This window comes from Mustelus asterias, chromosome 7 (assembly GCF_964213995.1).
Source record: "Mustelus asterias chromosome 7, sMusAst1.hap1.1, whole genome shotgun sequence".
Lineage (NCBI taxonomy): Eukaryota > Metazoa > Chordata > Chondrichthyes > Carcharhiniformes > Triakidae > Mustelus > Mustelus asterias.
The window spans coordinates 123,536,403-123,552,566 of record NC_135807.1 but is presented as its reverse complement, the minus strand read 5'-3'; the positions used below and the strand labels follow the sequence as shown (position 1 = coordinate 123,552,566).

General features: G+C 39.8%; 1 protein-coding gene across 1 annotated transcript in view; it reads right to left on the bottom strand.

Moving 5' to 3' along the window:
- Positions 1–16,164, bottom strand: part of atp6v1c1a (ATPase H+ transporting V1 subunit C1a) — a 70,772-nt gene that overhangs the window by 28,606 nt on the left and 26,002 nt on the right. The window contains exon 5 of the mRNA XM_078216745.1: positions 2,056–2,150. Within this exon, the coding sequence (XP_078072871.1) occupies positions 2,056–2,150 (95 nt within the window). The remainder of the gene's footprint in view (positions 1–2,055; positions 2,151–16,164) is intronic.

The following is a 16,164-nucleotide window of genomic DNA, read 5'->3' as shown; positions in this document are numbered from 1 at the left end:
AGACGTCTGGGACATCATTTTCTGGATTTCAAACCTTTCCTCACATTATACCAAATTTCATAACTATAGTTGAGGATAGTTGTTTCAAGTTTCCCTTCTGTGATTTGGAACAATTCAGCATTTACCGTCACCATGTCCTTAACATGGCCTAGCCAGCAACATCCACATCCTGTCAATGAATAAAAAGCCTCTAAACATTTGATAACACACTAAATTCCAATTAAAAATAGTTCCGCTGGGATTGAAGGAAAAAAACTTAGCAATTGATTTAAACTACCATAGTAATTAGAAAAATTTGGATACAATCTAACTGAAGAGAAACCAAAGTGATGAATACAAAACCATTACAGAACTTAGTCAAAGCATCCGACATATAAAAAGTTGCGAAATTGTATTAATGCCCTTTAACCTGACAACTTAACTTGAATAAAATTCAAATCGGAACAGAGCAGGATCAAAATGAAGGAACATTTTTTAGTATATGTAATGGATTAATAATTCAAGAGTTTTAGACACACCCTTTCCACAATGAACATAGCTGCAACTGCAAAACATGAGATTTGCAAAGTGCTTTACAGAAGTGGTCAGTTATGTTGAATATTGCATAACTGTTGAGCAATAAAATGCGACACAGCAAAGCACAATAAAAATTTGATTTTGAAGTCTCGTCTTGTGGGAGAAAGTAAATTGCACAACTCTGTCAATACTGTTCTAGAGCTTTATATTTCAATCCATCCTAAATATAATGAAAAGAATCTGAGACTAAAGTTTAGAACCAAACAGGATGCATGCAGTGGTATCTATTCAGACATGTGCAATCAAGAGGTTTTGAAAAAAAAAACAAAACTTGAAAACTATCCTTGTGATGATCAGACTGAATCCATTAGCTGACAAAGTCAGGAATGATATAACCACCTTCAACTCGATCGCTTAGCAAAACAGATTGATTCAAGAAAATAAGTACCATGCTGACACTACTGCTGGGAAAGGTCATAGACAGTTGATACTGAATTTTACATTACAGAACTGCATCATGCCCAATTGTCACGATCAGTGGTTCTCTTACCCTTAAATATAAAAATGCTCTGAGGGGAGGACCTGGGTAAACTTGTCTTTGTGTGTTCAAGGACATAGTTGAAACTATCTTTTTAAAAACTCCCCCTCTCCTGACAAGGGTGAACTCATCTGGCAATAGCCATCAACTTGGTAACTGCAGGACTAACTGGTGATCTTCATGCTGCACTCAACATCCCTTCCTAGCTGAAATAGTCAGTCCATTCTGCGCTGCACATGTGGCAAACAGACTCTGCTCACACTGCCACTCATTCACTGTCTTACACAATGAGCGCTTCCATATTATTCCAAGCTCCCCCTTGTAAAGTCTCCAGGACAGGGGTCCACGGACCTTAGTTTTAGGACCACTGGTTTCACCATTGACATGCAACCCATTCATTGCTTCCAAGAACATCTCATCTGCATCAACATCAGCCACTGCAAGCAATGACTCTTTGAAAGACTTGCAGAATAAAAGATTCATACCAAACTAAACTTTAGTTGGGGAATGTGGGCATGCCAAGAAAAAAGCGTGGCAAGCTTTAAATAATGGCTGTTAGCTGTGCGCCATTTAAAAATCATTAAAATGTAAAGTTAACAAGGTAACAGCATATAAAACAGCAACTTCTGTTGCCAATTATTCTCTTTCCCTTCGTGTCACCGCTACTCTGCATTTAACTTCAACAAAGTGATGTATTACAAAAGTACCCCCACATCTCAAATATGGACATTATAGTTACACATGTTCCTTAGTCATGCTACAGAAGAATAATCCCTCCACAACTAAACAATGTGGAGTGTAAAATCTAAAACATTACTGTTAAATTCTGCCCACAAGTTTTCCAAGTGATTCTAATAATTACAAAATTTAAAAAATCTCAATGATCTTGAGCAGGCCTGAAAAAAATTTACACACAAGATGGCTAGGAATTTGGGCTGAGTGCAGAATTGGTGCTAAAGCCACATTATTACGTTCCAAAAATGAATTTAAACAACACCAACCTTTGTAATGATTTCAGAAATGTTTTTCAGAGACTGTTTGATTGGATATTTTGCCATGTCCCACTGAAACCTTGTGATATAGGTGACCAAGTCAACTAAAAAAACAGAACTTTGTTTATTAACATTTTTAAAACAAAAGATTTTCCCTTTTTGTTTCAAAAACAGCAATGGTTAATGAAAACAAACAAATGGACCAAGTTTAACACTGGTAAGTAATCTAACTTGTGCAATTCCCACTTGATAATTCAGGAGAGTCAAAAAACGAACAGAGAACAAAAATAATTCAATAATTTCTACCCACAGCTGAAATATTTTGAATGTGCACACGTCACACGTGTTAATACACACGAAGTAGTCAAGACTTCAGTTTTTTTTAATGTATTTTGTTTTATTTTTCAAATAAAGATCATTTAAATCAAAAACATTACATAGAGAAGGGAATCCCTGGTGCTTGGACATGAATTCTTTCCCACCTAGAGGTTTCACAAATTTTAACTTTCAATCACAAGACATCCCAAAGTGCTTTACCACCAATTAAGTACTTTTCATGAATGAAATATGGCAGCCAATTGACATGAGATTCCACAAACAACCTGGTGATTGATAATTACCGGGTCACCTGTTTCTTTACAGATGTGGGTTAAGAGTTGAAGCTGAGCCAGGACTAAAGATGAACTCCTTTGCTCTTCTTCGAAATACTGCTAGAAGATCTTTCACACTCAACTTTGCTACATTATAACAGTAACCAAACTTCAAAAGTATTGAATCACTGGAAAGCATTTGGGATGTTTTGTATGGTGCTATATGAATGCAGGTCTGTTTTTAATTGAAATGACAGACAAGGCTTCAAAGCTCTCGCCTGGGCTGTTGGTCTGGCAGCTAAGCATTTCCTCAGTCCTGCCACAGATTGTCAGTCTAGATTACACGCTCAATGCCTGGAATGGAAGTAGAATCTGCAACCTCCAGATTCAGAGGCTAGAATGTTACCACTGAACCACAACTGGCATAAGCAAGCTCAGTATAACACTTTCAAAAAGATTTACATTTATGTAACATCTCTCACAACTACTGGACATCTCAAAGCAATTTACAGCCCTGAACTACTTTGAATGTGCAATCGCTGTAGTATTACGGAAAATCTGACAGCCAATTTAAACACAGCAAGCTCCCACAAACATCAATGTGACAATGACCAGATAATTTGTTTTTGTAATGTTAAATGGGGGTTAAGTATTGGCCAGGATACTGCGGATAACTCACCTGCCCTTCTTTGAAATAGTGCCACGGGATCTTTTACATCCAACTGAGAGAGATGGGCTTTAATTTAAAGTCTTGTCCAAAAGATGGCACCTTCATTAGCACAGCCATTCTTCAGTGCTGCATTAGAGTGTCAGCCTTGTTTATGCTCATGTCCTAGAGTGGGATCTGAATCTAGAGTCTTCTGACTCAGAGGCAAGTATATTACTCACTCAGCCACGGCTGATATGAGATTAACTAAAATATAATCCAAGATCAACTAGAATTAATGACTTCCACATAAGTGTGTTGTAAGGTCCTATTGCAAGCTAACAGGGTTAATAATACAGAAGTGCATTCTTAAAATTGACGGTATTTCTCAATACTGAAGTTCACATGGGATGATCATAGAGTAGCCACAGTGCAGAAGGAGGCCATTCAGCCCATCGCGCCTGCACCAACAACAATCTCTCCCTCTCCCCATAACCCCACATATTTACCTTAATAATCCCCTGACACTAAGGGGTAATTTAGCATGGCCAATCAACCTAACGGGCACATTTTTGGACTGTGGGAGGAAACTTGATCACCCAGAGGAAACCCATGCAGACACAGGGAGAATGTGCAAATTCCACAGAGTCACCCAAGCCAGGAATTGAACCCGGGTGCCTGGTGCTGAGGCAGCAGTGCTAACCACTATGCCACCATGTATTTGGTTAACTATCACAGTGACAGTCACTGGGCAGATGCCCACTACAGCAGACACAAGCCAATATGGTGCCAATTTTCAGAAAATGTGCCAAAATGGATTGCGCAAACAGGTCAGTACAAAGTAAATTGATGAGTTATATCTTTTTTTTAAATTTGTTCATAGGTTGTGGATGTTGCTGGTTAGGCCAGCATTATTGCCCATCCCAATTTCTCTTGAGAAGCAAACATATTCCCACTCCTGACCTCATGATGGAAGGAAAGTCATTGATGAAGCAGCTGAAGATGGTTGGGCCTAGGACACTACCCTGAGGAACTCCTGCAGTGATGTCCTTGAACTGAGAAACTGACCTCCTACCAGAGGTGGTCATCTTCTGTTGTGCTAAGTACAACTCCAAACAGTGGAGAGTTTTCCCCGATCATCATTGACTCCAGTCTGCTAGAGCTCTTTGATGCAACACTTGGTCAAATGATGCCTTTATGACACTGTGGAGCATCCGCGAGGCAGAGGGTATCATGGGTAGCAGGTATAGAGAGGTAGTCACACCACAGGCTAAGACTCCACAGGCAGGACCACCGTGCAGAGCAAGGGGGCTATGCAGGCGATGTAGGAATTTCCCGAGGCCATTCTCCTGACAAAACAGGTATATCACTTCGGATAAAAAATTTTTGAGGGGAATGGTCTCTCAGGGGAAAGCAGCAATAACCAAATTTGTTGCACCAGTTTGCTCTGCTGCACAGGGGAGGAGTAAAAAGTGTGGGAATGCAATAATTATAGGGAATTCAATTGCAAGAGGAATAGATAGACGTTTGTGGCCATCAGGATGGTATGTTGCCCCCCCTGATGCTGGGGTCAAGGATGTCTCAGAGTGACTAGAAAACATTCTGAAGAGGGAGGGCGAATAGCCAGTGGTTGTTTAACACGCTGGTACAAACGACATGGATCCTAAAAGGCATGAAGTCCTAAAAGGCATGAGGTCACTATATATATTAATGATTTACATGAGGGAACTAAATGTAATATCTCCAAATTTGCAGATGACAAAGCTGGATGGACTGGTGAGCTATGAGGAGGATGCAAAAATGCTTGAGAGAGATTTGGACAAGTTGAGTGCGTGGGCAAATGATTGACAGATGCAGTATCATTTGGATAAATGAGAGGTTATTCACTTTGTAGCAAAAACGGGAAGACGTTATTAGCTGAATGGCTATAAATTAGGAGGGGAACGTGCAACAAGACCTAGGTGTCCTCATATACTAGTCACTGAAGGTAAGCCTACAGGTGCAGCAGACAGCAAAAAGGCAAATGGCACATTGGTCTTCATAGCGAGGGGATTTGAGTGCAGAGGCAGGGATGCCTTGCTGCCGTTATACAGGGCCTCAGAGATCGCACCCGGAATATTGTATGCCGTTTTGGTCTCCTTATCGGAGGAAGGATGTTCTTGCTCTAGAGGGAGTGCAGAGAACGTTTACCAGACTGATTGCTGGGTAGTGGGATTGATGTATGAGGAGAGATTGAGTCGGTAGGATTGTATTTGCTGGAGTTCAGATGAATGAGGGGGGTCTGATAGAAACTAATGAATTCTAATAGGACTAGACAGGATAAATGCAAGGACAATGTTCCCGATGGTCGGGGTGTCCAGAACCAGAGATCACAAACTGAGGAGGCAGGGTAGACCGTTTAGGACAGATGCGGAGAAATTTCTTCATCCAGAGAGTAGTCAGCCTGTGGAATTTGCTACCACAGAAAGTAGTTGAGGCCAAAACACTGTTTTCAAGAAGCATTTAGATATAGCTCTTGGGGCAAAGGGGATCAAACATTATGGATGGAAAGCAGGAACAGGTTACTGAGTTGGATGATTAGCTATGATCATAATGAATGGCAGAGCAGGCTCAAGGGGCCAAATGGCCTCTTCCTGGTCCTATTTGCTATGTTTCTGCAATCAATCGGAAATCTATGAAGTGATAAAAAGTCCCATTCTTACATTGTCATGATTTCTTTATTAGTTGAACAAAGTAACACTTTTATGAAAGTGTAATGAGGTTTCCAAACCGATTACTAATTTCACAATTACTGTTAAACATCCTCAATGGCTCTGAAAGCTTATTGTATTGTTTAATTTCAAATTTCTCCACATGATAAAAAAATTCCAGTTTTAATTCTTTTAATTAACTTTATTTCAGCATTCATCTTAATCTAATTATTTATTTTGCTAACTGAAAATTCGTGAAGGATACAAAGTGATTTGAACTTCCAGGTCTGCAATGTCTGAAAACCTGAAAGTGATTGGCTGCAATCTGGTTTGCTGAAGTGACCATCACTGCATGCCAAGAGATCACCCAACTTGAGGGCAGATTTGTCTTGCCATCAGGAAAGGGGAAAAGGCACACCAGAGATCATTAGATGTTTTTGAGGAGCTTGACGTTAGCAATGAACGCTGTCCTTTGCCTCTGATGCAAAATCCGACCCATTAAGTGTCATAAAAATGTAGAAGTATTTACACAAGGGAAGAAAGAAACATGGGCATCAGAAGTTTACCTGTGCTATGGGGTTAAAACAACTTAGTGAGTGTGATGAAAATATTTTCATGTTTTTCAGACGATTGCTTTGGTTCGTGGAAATGGTGTGTACGTGACTAACTATTGAGACCAAAGGGCTCAGGCGTGAAAAGAAAGCATTTGAATTAAATTGAGCCAAATTAATGTTCTACAAGTGAAAACAATGAGTAGAAATTTGCATCAGGAGATATGTGAGGTTGGTTTTTAGCTGTTGAATTTCAAAGGGAAGAAAGAATTTACAACTTAAAGAAAGGTCATAAGTAAACTTGAGAAAGGTCAAGTCTTATGACCAAAGGGATGGAGCAACAGGGAACATGGAAGATTTTTGTAATTTTAAGAGTGTCAAATTTAGAGAGATATTGCAAACAATGGTTTAACATAAAAGGAAAAAATTAAGGGAAGGTTGGGAGCTGTGTTATAGGGTATGGCCAAGTAAGGTCATTAAAAATGTGTTGCGCGAAGACAGAACTGTGAGGAAGTGAAGGGAGTAAGGACTCTAACAACACCAGGTTAAAGACCAACAGGTTTATTTGGTAGCAAACGGATCTCCCACTCACCTGACGAAGGAGCAGCGCTCTGAAAGCTAGTGGCGTTTACTACCAAATAAACCTGTTGGACTTTAGCCTGGTGTTGTTAGACTCCTTACTGTGTTTACCCCAGTCCAGCGCCAGCATCTCCACATCAGGAAGTGAAGGGAGCAGTCTTCAGCTACCGCAGAGTGCCAGTTTGTTCCAGAAAGGGCTTTGTTTAAAGCCTTGGATTTCATCAGCTGATTGAGCGAGAGAGAGAGAGACTCCAGTGATCATAATGCCATGAGTTTCAACCTGATCATGGGTCAGGATAGGTCTGGTCCTCGGATTGAAGTTCTGAACTGGAAAAAGGCCAAATTTGATGAAATGAGAAGGGATCTGGGAAGTGTGGATTGGCACAGGCTGTTCTCTGGTAAGGATGTAAATGGAAAGTGGGAGGCCTTCAAAGGAGAAATTTTGAGAGTGCAGAGTTTGCATGTTCCTGTTATGATTAAAGGCAAAGTAAATAGGAATAAGGAACCTTGGTTCTCGAGGGAGATTGTAACACTGATTAAGAGGAAGAGAGAGTTGTATGAAATGTACAGGCAGCAAAGAACAGATCAGATGCTCGAGGAGTATAAAAAGTGCAAGAAGCTACTTGAGGGAAATCAGGAGGGCTAAAAGACATGAGGTTGCTTTGGCAGACAGAGTGAAGGAAAACCCAAAGAACTTCTATAGGTATGTTAGGAGCAAAAATCGGGATAGTGAGGGATAAAATTGGTCCTCTTGAAGACCAGAGTGGTAGACTGTATGGAACCAAAAGTGATGGGGGAGATACTAAATGTTTTTTTTGCATCCGTATTTACTGAGGAAACGGACATGGAGTCTACGGAAATAGGGCAAACAGGTAGGGAGGTCATGGAAGCTTTACAGATTAAAGGGGAGGTGGTGCTCGCTGTCTTGAGGCAAATCAGAGTGGATAAATCCCCAGGACCAGACAGGGTATTCCCACGGACCTTGAGGGAAGCTAGTGTTGAACTTGCAGGGGCCCTGGCAGACATATTTAAAATGTCAGTATTCACGGGGGAGGTGTCGGATGATTGGAGGGTGGCTCATGTTGTTCCGTTGTTTAAAAAAGGTTCCAAAAGAAATCCGGGAAATTATAGGCCAGTAAGTTTGATGTCGGTGGTGGGCAAGTTATTGGAAGGTGTGATAAGGGATAGGATCTACAAATATTTGGATAGACAGGGACTTATTAGGGAGAGTCAACATGGCTTTGTGCGTGGTAGGTCATGTTTGACCAATCCATCAGAGTTTTTCGAGGAGGTTACCAGGAAAGTGGATGAAGGGAAGGCGGTGGATGTTGTCTACCTGGATTTCAGCAAGGCCTTTGACAAGGTCCCTCATGGGAGGTTAGTTAGGAAGGTTCAGTCGCTGGGTATACATGGGGAGATAGTAAACTGGATTAGACACTGGCTCAATGGAAGAAGCCAGAGAGTGGTTGTGGAGGATTGCTTCTCTGAGTGGAGGCCTGTGACTAGTGGTGTGCCGCAGGGATCGGCGTTGGGTCCATTGTTGATTGTCATCTATATCAATGATCTGGATGATAATGTGGTAAATTGGATCAGCAAATTTGCTGATGATACAAAGATTGGAGGTGTAGTGGACAGTGAGGAAGGTTTTCAAAGCTTGCAGAGGGATTTGGACCAACTAGAAAAATGGGCTGAAAAATGGCAAATGGAATTTAACGCAGACAAGTGTGAGATATTGCATTTTGGAAGGACAAACCAAAGTAGAACGTACAGGGTAAATGGTAGGACACTGAAGAGTGCAGTAGAACAGAGGGATCTGGGAATACAGGTACAGGATTCCCTAAAAGTGACATCACAAGTGGATAGGGTCGTAAAGAGTGCCTTTGGTACATTGGCCTTTATAAATAGGAGTAGCGAGTATAAAAGTTGGAGTGTTATGGTAAGGCTATACAAGGCATTGGTGAGGCCAAATTTAGAGTATTGTGTACAGTTTTGGTCATCTAGTTACAGGAAGGATGTAAATAAGGTTGAAAGAGTGCAGAGAAGGTTCACAAGGATGTTGCCGGGACTTGAGAAGCTGAGTTACAGAGAGAGATTGAATAGGTTGGGACTTTATTCCCTGGAGCGTACCAGAATGAGGGGAGATTTGATAGAGGTGTATAAGATTTTGATGGGTATAGATAGAGTGAATGCAAGCAGGCTTTTTCCACTGAGGCTAGGGGAGAAAAAATCCAGAGGGCATGGGTTAAGGGTGAAAGGAGAAAAGTTTAAAGGGAATATTAAGGAGGGGCTTCTTCACGCAGAAAGTGGTGGGTGTGTGGAATGAACTGCCAGATAAAGTGGTAAATGCGGGGTCACTTTTAACATTTAAGAAAAACTTGGACGGGTTCATGGATGAGAGGGGTGTGGAGGGATATGGTCCAAGTGCAGGTCAGTGGGACTAGGCAAAAAATGGTTCGGCACAGACAAGGGGGGCCAAAAGGCCTGTTTCTGAGCTGTAATTTTCTATGGTTCTATTATGCATTCCTAGATCAACAGTGAGTTGTGCTTGTGGTAATATAGCTGGAATTTGTTTTATATATTATGCCTGTAAACACTGTTGCCTAAAGAGGTGTATTTTTGTGAGTGTAACCTGTGACGTTAGTGTAAATTAAGAATTTTTTTAAAATCATGTTCTCTGAAGCTATAAGTGGTTTTGGTTTCATTGCTGCCAGAAGTCTTTTTATTGCTCCTTCAGTAGTTTAAATGTAGTTGTTTATTTTTTCTCTGGGATCTTTTATGACCCTGCATTGTTAGGAGGAAGGTCATGTGTTTTGGTCAGTTTTTTTCTTCCTCGTGTATTTAAGGTTTCATTTTCAGTTTTGGCTGGCTGCGGTTTTTAATTTTAGAAGAGGCATCAAGCTGAAAAGTGTTTCTATCTCTCCTTGGTTTTGGAAATTATGCTGAAATCAAGGTTCCTTGCCTTTCTGGAGTAGAACATCTGCTGTTAGCGGCTGGACCAGAGTGTCTCCCTGATGTTCTGTGAAGCTGTTCCGAGTGTGCCCAGAGGGTTGCTCGAAGTTAAAAGGCTGAGAAGTCGGGATTTTCAATTCTCCAACCAAAGGACTCAGTTGCAGTATCGCCTGAGCATCAGTCTTTGCTGTGTTAAATCTGTGGAAAGGGTTTTTTTGTCTATTCGAGTTTTTATATCTTACGATATATTTGTTAAGGGTTATCATGATTTTGTTTTAGTCTGTAATTGCTAAACATTATTGCTAATTTTCTTACTATACATGTTAACTATATTCTTAAATAAACTTTGTTTAATTGAAGCTCCTTAGTGGGTCATTTGAATCTTACCTGAAGTGAAACATATCATGCTTATCTTAGCCAAATTCAAAGTGCAACATTTATGGTCCAGGCAGGTTTCATAAAATACTTGAGTTTCTGACCTGAATTGCAACAAACCAATTAAGAATCTTTTGGGGCAATGTTTTGATAGACTATTAACTGTGTAAATGTAATGTGTGTTTGAAGATTCAATGTTTTAATGTATTTAAAATCTTCAGATTTGTGACTGGAACTTGAGACTCATGACTTCAGCACACATAGTTTCTCTTAGTAAAATGCGAATTGAAATTTGTGATAGCTTGCTAAGCTTCCCTTTGGGATTTGGCTAGCACAGCAATTGCCACCTGCCAGATCATAAGTGAGAAACTGGGAGAGAGAATTAGATGTTGTACTTAAGTAACAATCAACAGAGCAAATATAATTTTGAATTATACAACCAGAACAGACAGTAAAATTTATTGAGGTCAATCTAGACAGACTACAAGTAAACCCGGTCTACTGTTTCCTCTATGACTGTTCCAAATTAAAATATAGCAGTACTTTGAGAGCACAATATCAACAAGGTAAAAGTGCAATTTAGGACTGATGTCAGCAAGTTTTCCCACACAAAATGATCAAAAGGTGAAACGGAGTTCAGGATAAAGAAGTGGAGGCAAGAACTCTGGAATCATTTAAGGGCTGAACATTGTGGCTCCAGCTGCAGTTTGTCTAGAAGTGGAAGAGTTAGGATGGATAAAATGGTTTTCCTTCTCCATCTAACTTGTATAAAAGCTTGACCGACAGTCGTGAAGACTTGGTTCAACTATAAAATTAAACAGTGTATAGGAATAAAGCCAAGCAGTCTTTAGCTAGAATCTTAGAGTTGACCTTGGAAACCAAACTTTACCTTTCAGTAAGATGGAAAATTAAAATGGGAGCACAGATAAGTACTTTAAGTGATAAGTTGACAAGTCATATCACAAGAACTCAGCTGTGTGAAAAATGTACTTCATTTCATACAGAAAGATCAAAGGTAGGTAACCATGTCGTTGCTATACATCATTCGACATCTGCATGTTGAAATTCAGCGAGAAACAATTTACAATGCGCTCTTAACATTAGAATGGCAACGTAAATCAATTGTTTGAAAACAAACAGAACTGAAGTCCACTAATAGAATTTAAATGGTTAGCTCAGGTGATTAGAGACTGTTGCTAATAATGTCAAAGTCGCATGTTTGATCCCCACTCTGGCCAGATAGCTGTTCCCAAAGAGAGAGAGAACTGAAATCCATCTAACCTACAATTGTTTCACATTAAATGAGCTATTTAAAGCGTCAAGAAGCCGGGTCTGTGGGGGCCCAAATTCAATTCCCAGTCTTGACTGAGTTATTTGATCTCAGCTGGTCAGGGTTGCCACAGTGCCTTCGGTGTCTCAGGTTATGAAGAGGAAAATAAATGAGGATTCCTACCTCTGATTGCTATCCAGCATCATCATGCTGCATACCTGCACCAGGACGCTGAGTGAAGATGTGAATAGATACAACTATGACCTCCTTGCAACAGAATACTGTATAGGTGCAAGGTCCACATTATTTATGGCACAGTTCCATAGGTTCCCTATGATTTCAATGCCTTAACAGACACAAAATTGGCAAGAAAAATGCAAAGAATTCACAAATTAGTTTAGTTTAGAAAGGCATCATACACCAACACAGGCTTGGTCAAAGGGGCTGTTCCTGTACTGTACTTTGACCTTTGAATGATAAAGAATGATAAAGAAATAACACAATGGGTAGAACGTGGGAGGCTAGCCAGGAGTGCATTAGAACAGTCACATCTGGAGGTTGCAACAGTATGAATGGAGGTTTTATCAGATGCGTTGAGGCAGGCAATGTTAGAGGTGGAAACAAGTGATTTGAATGAGGGCGAGAGTACGTAGTTTGAAGCTCATAGAGTCAAATAAGACACAAGGCTCATGAGAGAAGTGTGTGTCAGGCCCAAAGGGCTGAAATGCGCAGATACCAAAGCTGGGCAAAGGGTGTGGGAAGTACACACAATGCTGGAAAGGTCTGTACAAGGTGATAGAAATGAGGATGGTCGAGCCCATGATGGGATTCAAACACGATATTAATTTTTAACTGGATGTATCAAGAAGTTAGAAAATTCAGGAGAATAGGTGAGAGAGGATCTGGTACAAGATAGGAGAGGAGCAGCAGTTTACTGAACTGAAATTTAGAGAATGGCAAGTTAGTCAGGTGAGTATTAGGATAGTAGATAAGTAGATTTCCAGCAGCAGATGACGGAGGTGAAAGTGGACAATTTTATAAGGACAGAAGTAGACAATCCTTTTGATGTGGTTGGAAGTTCAACTCGTGGTTAAATAGAATGTGGCAATGCAAAAATCTGGTTCAGTCTGAGATTATGGACTGTGAAGGTGATGGAATCAGTGCAAGTAGATTGATATGGGGCCAAAGACAGTGGAGGTGTTAAGATTGTTTAATTCAGATTGGCAGTGAAAAAAACCAAGTACTACTTCACCATAAAATGATCTGCCTTCAATGACAAGCTTTCCACAGTAATCCAATAGGAGGCAGTGGAAGTAGCTGAAAATGGGATAATTTATGCCATGCAGCCAAATAATTTGTGGCAATGGTTAACTTTGTAGGTATATTTCAACATTACTTCCACACAACATAGAATATTTCACATTAATTATTTAATAAAGTAAACAAGATTACAGAAGCTTTGTTACATAACCATCTTAATTTTAAGGTCTTAGGGCGAGACCCAATGTCATTATCCAGGGAGCCTTTAAACCACTGAGGTCAGGCTGACCCACTTACATGGTTGACTCTTCATATGGTCATACACAATGTGCACTCGCCAACACAATTAAAGGCTTTCTTTCCCCTCCAGGAGCTACAGATTATGTATGCACAAGTCTATTGACATTGATGCGGCCAATTCTGAGATAGATCAGAGTTAAGCAAGAACTGATTCAGCAAATGTAACTTTGAAAAAAATGATGGTAGCGAGTCTGAATTCTGGTTTCTGGACCTTCACTGACAATTGTCAAACAAACTGGACATGTCAAAATATCCAAACTTAGCTTTAAACAGAGTCAAATTCTCACACGAGCATAATAATTCTATCAACCCAGCATTCCAACTTGCTTGAATGTGGGGATAATATCTGTAACTAAATAGAGTGTTGTCCTCAGCTATGAGAGTTCAGTGTACCTAGAAACAGATCCCTGACGTGTAAAACAGTGGAGCTGCAGCGCATCCAGGAAAATTCCTAACCAACCAAAAGTAAACACACCTGTAGCACATTTTCCCCCAACAAGGACAGTAAGTTAGCAACATAGGTTATTACAACCATGAAAGTCAAACAAAAAAAGGAGGCAAATAAATAATGAAACAGGTCTGTCTATATAAAGGCTTCAGCTTTGAAACAAACATTAGAAGTTAAATATTTATCAACAGCGTGGAAATAAATGGATCAAGGACAGAATGACACCAAAAAATAAATATTATAGATCAGGTTCCAACAATCTGGATTATAATCCTCTAAAATCAAAGTGAAGATCAGAATTACAATATATAGTCATTAAGAAAGTTTAAGCGTCGGGAACTTTATAGGTGAAATGTTCAGAAAATCAGTGAAACTGGAATGGATAAATTTGATCTCTTTATAAAAAGTTATGATCTGTTCTGTAAGTGGCATTATAGATTAACAATTTTAGATTTCAAATTACAGCCATTTCCAAATTCATTCTGCAGTAAGAGCAAGTAATTGCCTGGAATTCCAAACCACAAGCTGTAATTCCAAAGCAGGGCATCAACTTTCTGGACAAGCTGTAAAGTTGCACTATCAGCATGAAAAGGAATTTTTCCTGTAGGTCGTGTTCGAGTTACAGGGAAATTACTTCTTTCTTCGAACTGAAGGATTAACTGAGATTGTTCACCAACCGTACTTGCAACCATTGTATCAGGTGGATATGTAAAGAAGAATTTAGTTAATATAGAACCAGCATATGCTTGTAAGGTGTCAAGAGTTCTAGTTATAAATGAAACAATGGTTGACAAACAGAGTGCAAGATTATAAAAATACCAAGAAAAAAAGCACATGAAAGTGTAAACAGTCGAGGGGTGGGAGAGGTGCAAAGAGACAAAAAATGGTAAAAGCTGCAACTAATACAAAAGAAACAAAATAAAGATGAACAAAGTTTTACAATAATGGATAGACAAAAAAAATGGGCAGAAAAGGGGAACGAGGTTCCTTTAAAAAAAAACATGAAAAGGGGCAATATTGCATTCTGCCTGCATCTTAACTCACACCAGGCCCTGTTTGCCCATCACACATGCTGATTTTAAAATGCTAACCATTGTTTTCAAATCCCATTGCCTTGCCGCTCCATATCTCTGTAATCCCAAGCTCCACAACCTTCCAGGGTAATCACACTCCTCTGATTCCGATCTTTCGTGCAAATCCAATCTTAATCACTCCACCATTGGTGATCATGCTTTTGGTTGCCTCGACTTAAGTTCTGGAATACCTTTGCTCCAGTTCTCCACCTCACTTTCTTCCTTTAAGACTCTCATTAAAACTTAACTCTTCAACCAAGCTATTAGCATGTAGTCGAATGCCTCCCTAAGTGTCATGTGCTGTTTTATAATGTTTGTGAAACATCTTGGGATGTTTTATTACATTTAAGCTGTTACATAACACAAGTTGTTGCTGTACTGTTATATTACTTCTCCTTGTTCTTCTTTCAAGATTGTATCACATGTATTTCTGTGCTTTATATTACATCTGCCATATGCCTTCCCATTCCATCAGACTGTCCTCTTGAAGTCTAGCACCATCCTTCTCACTGTTCACAATACTTCCAAGTTTTGTGTGACAATCAATCCATGGGAAACAGCACCGCATACCTTCCTTCAGTCCAAAAACAACCATTCACCACTATTCTCCTGTCACTCAAACTTGGTATCCAGTGTCCCTTTTGTGCCATGGGCTTCAACTTTGGTGGCAAGCTGATTTGTGTGGCACTTTTTCGAAAACCTTTTGTAAATCCAATGCACCAACTCCCATCCTCAAACGCTTGTTATCTAATCAAAAAACTCGATCAAGTTCAACACAATTTGCATAAATAAATCTATGTTGGTTTTCCTCAATTAAACTGCACTTAAGTGTGATGATACTGTACCTTAATGTATTTACATCATGTTTCTTTTAAGGGGTATGTTTAAAATACAGTACCGATTTGTCTGGAAAAACATGCAATTCCATGATGAGAATGCAGGATAGTAACTCACTTTAGCTAATGGTATGTTTGTCTAAACAGAGTTGGTGCATTTGTGTTTACTTGGGTTTCCTTTGGGATCAGATTAATTTTGTCCAAGATTGTCTCGGAAAGCTTTTCCACCACTAAAGTTAAATTGACCGCTCTATAGTTGTTGGATTTATCCTGGACACTTCTTTGAACCTTTGAAATTCTCTAATCCTCTGGCACTACCCACTATATTTGAAGGAGGACTGGAAAATTATTGCCAATGCCTCCACAATTTCTACCTAAACTTCTCTCAGCATTCCCTGATGCATCCCATCTAGCCCTGGTGGTTTATCAACTTTTAAGGCTAACCTCATACCTCCTCTTTCACTATGATTTTGGCAGCAGTTTCTTCTTTAGTAAAGACATACGTAGAGTATTAATTTAGTACCTCTGCCTCCACAGATAGATCCATGTTT